The sequence below is a fragment of the Glycine soja genome, chromosome 6, assembly GCF_004193775.1.
Source record: "Glycine soja cultivar W05 chromosome 6, ASM419377v2, whole genome shotgun sequence".
In the NCBI taxonomy this organism is placed as follows: Eukaryota; Viridiplantae; Streptophyta; class Magnoliopsida; order Fabales; family Fabaceae; genus Glycine; species Glycine soja.
In genome coordinates this window covers 47,112,859-47,121,305 of record NC_041007.1, presented here as the reverse complement: position 1 = coordinate 47,121,305, position 8,447 = coordinate 47,112,859, and the positions used below count along the sequence as shown (strand labels likewise).

The following is an 8,447-nucleotide window of genomic DNA, read 5'->3' as shown; positions in this document are numbered from 1 at the left end:
GGATTGAATAGTGTTTAAAAAAATATTTTAAAATAAAATTGATTTTGAAATAATATGATTTATGTTTGAATTTTATATTAAAATAATACCAATTTTTTTTATCAAACACAAAAATTATTTAAAATTATTTTAACTCAAAATCAATTCCAAACTGAAAATTAGTACATGATTGAATAACCACCGCTAACATTGGAACCAAAACTTTGCAAAGCATCATAATTCTCCCTTTTGCATTCCGTTTGTGTTGAGTCATTGAATGTGATATTGGAATTCATGCACAATAATTTAGACTACAACCCAAACATGTTCTCAGTTCCTCAACATGAAATGAAACAAATGAAAATCTAGTTAAAATTGTGTTAACTAATATTTTAACATGATTTTTATAATTCAACTTAAAATCAAATACGCATTAAGAGTGTGTTTGATTTTATAGTGTTAGTAATAAAAATTGGTTTTGACTGCAGTCAAATTTAATTTTATAAAAATATAGATACTTGGTTATTACTAGCGATAAAACTGATTTTCCTCAAAGCTTCACTTTTACCAAGTGATAAAAAAAAGTTTTGTGTTGAATTAAAAATTTATACTAACTTTTATAGCAAACTTGCTTTCAGGATATAAGAATTCAAACATAAATTACTTTACTTAAAAATCAATTTTATAAATAATTTTTTTATAAAAAAGCATGTGCACTTGTCTGGCATGATATTATATTATTTTTTTACTAAAAGATTACATGATTTTACTATTTTTTCATCTTATCAACCTTATTTTATAATTTTATATCTTCATTTATTCTTTATATAAAATTGTTATAAATAATAATTTATTAAAAATAGTAGTACTCTATAAACTTAACTAATTATATTTTCTGTTTAATTTTTAGACTATATTACTTTCCTTTTTGAGAAAATAAAAGTGAAGAACAAAATTGGAGAAACATATTCTTTCTTTTGAAAAGAGAATGCGTGTAAAGTTTTAATGCACAATTAATAATTATTTTTGGTCTCAAATATAAATAATAAAAGTCTTTTATTTTGTTGTCTCAAACATAAGTAAACGAGATTTTTTAAAAAATATTTTTCATTTAACATGACTAAAGATTTCTTTTATATTTGATATCAAGCTTCAATGAAAAATAATTTTAAAAAAAGTATTTGTTTTTTAATTAAGAATGATACAATTTAACTATTTTTTTAATAAATGTGAAATAATCAGACCAAAAAAGAGTTGAAGAAGAAGAAGAAAAATAAAAACATGTTTGAAATTTAATATGACTAGTGTGGTGGCTGTGTGACAACAGTTAACAGTGGACAAAAACATAGGTTGGAAGAATTTTTGGGGTTTTTCTATATTTAGTTATAACTTGTAGCGACTTAAAAGTTGATGCCTGCGATGTGTGTGTGCCAAGACACGATGCATGTCCATCAGCACCCTGGTCACGTTTGTACAACATCATATTCTTTCACATTGTCTTTGAACATCATTCATTGTGAAAGAGAGATAAATAATTAACGAATTATAATGCGTGCCAGCTGCATGCTTCTCAATAAAAGACGTCTAGAAATAGTTTTTTGCATGATTGATTAATGGTAGCATACAAGTGCTCATTTAGTTGTTGAGGGTTGTACTCAAGGGCTCAAGCAGACATAGTAGGAAAAAAAGGTTAAACTTGAAGAAGACTAATGTATATATATATATATATATCTGCATAATTTTAATTGTAGCATACAAGTGTTTATTAATTTAGTTGTTTCTTGAGGGTTGTCTGAAGGAACCAAGCAAGAATAGTGGGAAAAGATGAAAGTATATATAATAATAATGATATTTGTTACGTAATCTTCTTTTATTCCTGAAAATAAGATGAAAATATTTATTTTTACATATGTTAGAAGGTTATTATGAAACTTATGACTTATACTTTTACTTATTTTTAATTATGAAATCTATGTTCCGCAAAATAATTTGAACATATATCTCAACCATATTTTATGAGTATTATCCTATATATGTGTGTTGATTTCAAGTAACAAATTAAATCTAAAGCAAAGTGTACAACTAAGATTTTTGTAAGAAAACTCTTTTTGACATTTACTGATCTCTGTAGCATGTCATTGACTCTTTGTTTGGTAAAACTGAGAGGTATCCATCACCTATATGTTTCGATTTATTAAATAAATCTTATTATAAAATATGATTTAGGAAAAGGAACAAAGCAAAGACAACATGCACTTGTCGAAACTACAAAATGTGAAGTAGCACAAAGTAGGCATACGAATCGTACTACCTACAACTAGCCCCCACTCCAAATAATAATAATAATAATAATTTCCCCCTAAATAATTGAGATAGAATAGCATTACCTATATAATTGTAAAGTGCTGGAATTTTTTTAGATAATACTTTTAAAGATGAAACTAGTATTTTTATTTTGTGCATTGCATAGAATACACGTTTGTTTTATATAATCAAAGTTTATAATTTATAATAAACAAATAAATATTTTAAAATATATAAATTATATTATAGTTAAATATGTAATGGTTAGTTTATACAATTTGCATTTTATATATATATATAACTGAGGATATGCTAAAATTTCAAACAAATAATTTTTTTAAGACGAAGTATAATGAATATGTGGTTACGACTTACAACTTCCTTTCATTTCTAAACCTTAACAACATGTAATTTACCATTTCTTCACCTTGCATGATGTGTTCACACACGCACACACTTTATATTTGAATAAAGTGCATTGCATATGATTAATATAAAAATTACATTTGATATTTATTTTTAATTTTGTAATACCGTACAGTATAAAAAATGCTTAATTTTTTTTATTAACATTGTATATTAAAGAAAGGATATTTAAATAATACAATCTATCAAAATTATAAAACAACATAAATTTTGATACATTTAAATTATGAAATCAATTGTTTAAAGAAAACTATGTAATTGGTGTAAATGTCGTTGGGTCCTCTATGGATTTAATGTTGATCAACCTGTGAAATTTGTGAATGTGGGTGGTGAGGGAGATAAGAAAAGTGATCAGAAAGATACTCGTTATTGTGATTCGGGAGAGTGATTGAGATGTTGTTTATAAAGAATATAATCAATATGGTCATAAATTAAATGATTTGTTAAATTGAAAGCATACTTTTTTTATTAACTATTAATATTTTCACCCGTGAGTTTAGTAATACCAAATACTTTTGTTAAGGTCATGGTGGCACCCAAGTACATAACCAATATCAGAGTGGCATCCCAAGTACCTAATTAGAATATGTATATATAATTATCATAGGTGTCTATAATAGGAATGTTGGAGAGTACGTGTTTTCAGTGTTCTGACGAAATCATAAGTAAAATATTTCATGAAATTTTGGAAGCGATCAACAATAGGATAAATAAAGGAACATAAAAAATATTGCACATATCATAAGACCAAAGGATCTAATTTTTCAATTTATATCATCTTACATTGTTAATGATGATTTATTTTGAACCAAGTCTTTTATTTTTAGCTATATATCTCTTTTAATCTGCATTTTTTATTCTATTCCTAATTTCAATAGAAAAAAATTAATTTTCAATAATTAAAAATAACTTTATATTTAAACTGTTTATTATAAATTTAAAATATTTAGAAACTTAAATATATTTGTTATATATTTTAAATATAATATAATTTAAATATTAAAATATTTTTTATTTATTCTGAATTTTAATTATATGAAAATAAACATTTTATTTCATATTTTATCAGAATATTTAACTGCACAAGTTAAAATATTAGTTTTTTTAATTAGATAAATATTTATTTTAAATAAATTGAAAGAAACTGTAGTTATAGCAATCGTCGTGATAATCTCACTTTTAGGACTTACCTACTATTAGAGGCAGCTAAGTCGAATATAGTCAAATGAAATTAAGTTTTTTTTTCCCTCTTCTTTTTTCCTTTTACTAATGTATATATTTTTAGTGGGAGTTGTTATATACACTCTTTCTTTATACTAATACACTTCTCTTTTATCTTTTTTACCTAAATTATCCTGCAAAACACACTTTTCTTTGTCGTCTCTTTGTCCCCCTATTTAACTACTTTTCTGGGGAAAAAAACCCTCCACCTCCCACATAACTCTTTTAAAAAAAAAACACATTTTCCATCATTTGAGATGTTTTTCTAAACACTCCATTCTAACTCTTGTACTTGTGATAAAATTCAAACTCTTTTCTTTTTGGTGAAATAAAATTCAAACTCTAAAATCAGATTGAACTAAATAACATCTCTTTCAAATTAGGTTACCCAAATAATAATCACCGCCCAAAATTGAATTCTTTAAAATAAATAAACGGCATCAACGGATTGGGGTGCTTTTCTTACCTTTTCCGGAAGAAAATTACAATAGGAGAGAGAGAGAGGAGGGGAGTGTGCTTAGTGCGGGGTAGATTGGGGATAAAAAGTGAGAAAGGGTAATGCATTATAATAAAAGGGGTGGAAGTAGCAATTTCCTTTTTAGTTGCTCTAATTCTATCGATCGCCCAATCCACCTCAGATTGTTGGCCCAATAGATACAATCTTATTGACCCTCTATTCTTAGTCAGTTAGTTGACAGTCAGTCAACACTATACAAGTCATGTGCTACAAACCCAAATCCCCCTTAGTCAAAATATGTGTTCTTGTGACAAAGTTTCTTTGAATTAAATAATTCACTTTAAAAAAATAAAATAAATAAGATTAATTATTTTATTAAAAATAAACAATGAACATTATATATGTACAATAAATTATACATATATTAAAATATTAATATTTTCCTAATCACTTTATACAAGAGTCCTATCCTAATAATAATTCAATAGTACAAGGTCCATCAAAGATAATCAAAGGGTAAATTACACTAATTATTTTGAAGGTTTTGTGAAATTAAACATTTTGTTTAACATTTTCAACAACCTCTCATGGAAGAGAAATTCTGTGTAATATTTTTTCAATAATTAAGAATTGGTGTAATACATAAGAGGTGTAAGTATAATGCTTTTCAAATTAATAATTATACATTTATAGTTTAAAATAATTTTATATTATGTATCTCTTAATTAAGTAAGTAATCTAGAGTTCACTCATGCCTTAATTGACCTAAAAAAGAAAAAGAAATGTAACATAGATGGAAAGACTGTGAAGACTTTAGGTGGTATCCATCCATACCCGTCACGAGGCAAATGCGTCGTCACCTACCCACCCTTCTCCATTTTTATGTTTAACCAAACCAAACCAAACAGCTACCCCACCTTCTTCATTATTATTAATATAATCGTTAATTTCAACGACAACCATTTTCTATTTTCTAGTCACAGAACACAACAACCTTCCTCCTTCCTCTTTCCTGTGTTGTTGTGTGCTGCTATGGGGCGAGGGCTGGGTGTTGTGCTGGTGTTGTTGGCCGTGTACTGTGGGCTGGACCCGTTCCAGCACAGCCCAATAGCCCACTTCCCGGACTTCGAGGTCAAGAGGGTCGACATGCCCGCATGGTCCGAGGTTCCCACCGACCAAGACAAGCACAATTTGTTGCAGAAGTCAGAGATTAAGTTCGCGAATCAGGTGCAGGGACCAGAAAGCATTGCCTTCGACCCTCTTGGTCGTGGCCCTTATACTGGTCTCGCCGATGGAACAATCGTCTTCTGGAATGGTCACTCCTGGCTTCACTTCGCTTATACCTCCCCCAACAGGTACTTCATTTCTCTCTTTCTCTCAATTTTTTTGTGCTTTTAGGATACTGAGTACTGTGTAGTATGTACTACCAATGTTTTATAGTATAAAGGCTTGTCTTTATATCATTAAATTTTATAATCAAATATATAAATTGTATTATAATTAAAGTTCTTAATATATAAATTTAATAACGCTATAAAATTATGGTTCATAAATAATTTTGTCTCTTCTGAGCTAGTTATCTGAATGAAATTACTAATAGTAAATTTATAAATTTAATGAGAAGCTACTCAGCTAGTAATATGGGGTGCCACAATTTTTTTTATATAGTAAATTAAAAGGGTTAGAATATTTCAGGGTGACCACGGCACCTGTAGAGCTACTTGGAAAATCAGATTATTAAGGATGAAAAGTACATAATTAAACAGCCTATTTCAAATCCATCATAGCTAAATTAATAGATTAGTGTATGTAATGCCTATGTGTGCGTTCTTTACTTGAAGATGCTAACAGACCAATGTATACCAACAATATTCTTCAAGCCTTTCTTTTTCCTTGCTTCATTTTCCTCCCCAAATTTCATATTCCATCATACTGTTGGGAGATGCTACCTGCTTGTGACATAATCGATGAATCTTACAAGTCATAGTCTCATTTTTTTTTTTAAAGTTTAAGCACAAATCTTTGAAGACAAGTGGGTACTGAATTTATTTTTTTAGATCATTGGACTGATGACAAAATGGTAACTGTTCCCCTCATCTATATTATGGCTATTTATGTTTACAATATAGTATGACTAAATGGTAATGATTTTTTATTTTTTTTTTTATCTTTTATATCTCCATTTTAAACACAGATCAGAGATATGTAATCCTATTGCATCTGCAACACCATTTAGTTATGTGAAGAATGAGCATATCTGTGGAAGGCCTTTGGGACTCAGATTTGACAAGAAAACAGGTGATTTGTATATTGCAGATGCATATTTTGGGCTCCTGAAGGTAGGACCCGAGGGTGGTTTAGCAACATCTCTTGTAACTGAGGCTGAAGGGATTCCATTGAGATTTACGAATGATGTTGATGTTGATACGGAAGGGAATGTTTATTTTACGGAAAGCAGTGCTCTTTATCCAAGGAGGTAGGATATTGTTTTGAGTTTTGAGCATCCCAATGTGATGTAGAGATACTCAGCTGTTAAATTTATGAAAAGTCATTGCCTTGACGATTCGAAGCTTAAATTCTAAAATGCCGATATTGTATTGTTTCATCTGTTTTGTTCTGTTGATTCTGACATAATTTTTGTACAGGAATTTCCTTCAGCTGGTATTTTCTGGGGATGATAGTGGCAGGGTTTTGAAATACAACCTTGCCACTAAGGAAACCACTGTTCTTGTGAGGAACATTCAATTCCCAAATGGCATTTCCTTGAGCAAGGATGGTTCCTTCTTTGTCTTTTGTGAAGGGGTTGTTGGCAGGTGAATCTAATAATCACATAACAGCTTTCAGCGTTTTCTATATGCTAACCTTTCATGGAGAAATTCTTAGGTTCTCTTTAGAGTAAGAAAAATTTCTTCTCGTCTTTTTTTTTTGCTTCACATAAGAGGGATTTCATAGTAAATAGCATATTTGAAGATATGGTCTTTAAAATGAAGCAAATGATATCATGACTCATGAGATCCATGTAGCTAACCTCATATAGTGGGATATTGGCTTTTGTTGTTGTTGTTGTTGTACTACTGAATGTGTTTCCCACTTTACTATAGCTTAATGCAAAATTCACATGCTACACATTTAATGATACATTGCAAAAGACTTCTCTTTCTTAGGGGAACCTTAGAGTTTCTCCCCGTCGTCTCTATTTACCTTTATATGTGCATGCTCTATGCTTAATTCTGCATAAACTTACCATGTCCCCAGTTCTTATTTACTAAGACTGATACTAAAAGATCTTTCTAGGTTTTTGCAAATGATGCAAATTCAAGTTAATGCAAGAGTCACTTTCTCATATCATTTATTATTATGTAGGTTACGTAAATACTGGCTGAAAGGAGAAAAAGCTGGAACTTCAGAGATTTTAGCCATCCTACCTGGATATCCTGACAATGTGAGAGTCAATGAAGATGGTGATTTTTGGGTAGCTCTTCATTCTAGAAGGTATATGTATGCATACTACAATGGTATCTACCCAAAGATGAGGAAAATAATACTCAAGCTTCCTATACCAATAAAGATTCATTACCTGCTTCAAATCGGGGGTCGCCAACACGCAGCGGTTATCAGGTATAGCCCTGAAGGTAAACTTTTGCAGATTTTGGAGGACAGTGAGGGGAAAGTTGTTAAAGCAGTGAGTGAAGTGGAGGAGAAGGATGGTAAACTTTGGATGGGAAGTGTTCTCATGCCTTTTGTTGCAGTATACAACTTGAAATGATGCCGATGATTAGATGATTCTCCCCCACCAAGGATCTATTTTTTTCTTTTCTATCTTGAATTGGCCAGTTGAAGAAGTTGAATTTTGATTCAACATTATCAATAATGGACCTTAACTTCCTGGTTGAAAATCCTGAGATGGGTTTTCGCTTCCACATTGCCATTAGTGGTTACTAAATTCTTCATCATAGATCAGCATTTTTTGTTTCTGGTTGAAATTAAACAAATGAAGAGTAAATATGCAATATGTTACATGAAAGAATACTATTACTTTGGCTTGGTTTGATCTTCGAAA

The 8,447-nt window shown here is 29.8% G+C and overlaps 1 protein-coding gene across 1 annotated transcript; it reads left to right on the top strand.

The window, feature by feature from the left end:
- Nucleotides 1–5,215: 5,215 nt before the first annotated feature.
- LOC114417340 (protein STRICTOSIDINE SYNTHASE-LIKE 3-like) lies at nucleotides 5,216–8,447 on the top strand. Its single transcript, XM_028382503.1, has 4 exons — nucleotides 5,216–5,742; nucleotides 6,582–6,863; nucleotides 7,033–7,200; nucleotides 7,751–8,447. Exons 1-4 carry the CDS (start codon nucleotides 5,270–5,272, stop codon nucleotides 8,151–8,153), a joined length of 1,326 nt encoding a protein of 441 aa, XP_028238304.1. The 5' UTR covers nucleotides 5,216–5,269; the 3' UTR covers nucleotides 8,154–8,447.

Excerpts from the sequence above, each read along its gene's own strand:
- LOC114417340 (XM_028382503.1), top strand. The coding sequence starts at position 5,270 with ATGTTTAACCAAACCAAACCAAACAGCTACCCCACCTTCTTCATTATT. Across the intron at positions 5,743-6,581 it reads GCTTATACCTCCCCCAACAG|ATCAGAGATATGTAATCCTA; the intron begins GTACTTCATTTC and ends TTTTAAACACAG. Across the intron at positions 6,864-7,032 it reads AGTGCTCTTTATCCAAGGAG|GAATTTCCTTCAGCTGGTAT; the intron begins GTAGGATATTGT and ends ATTTTTGTACAG.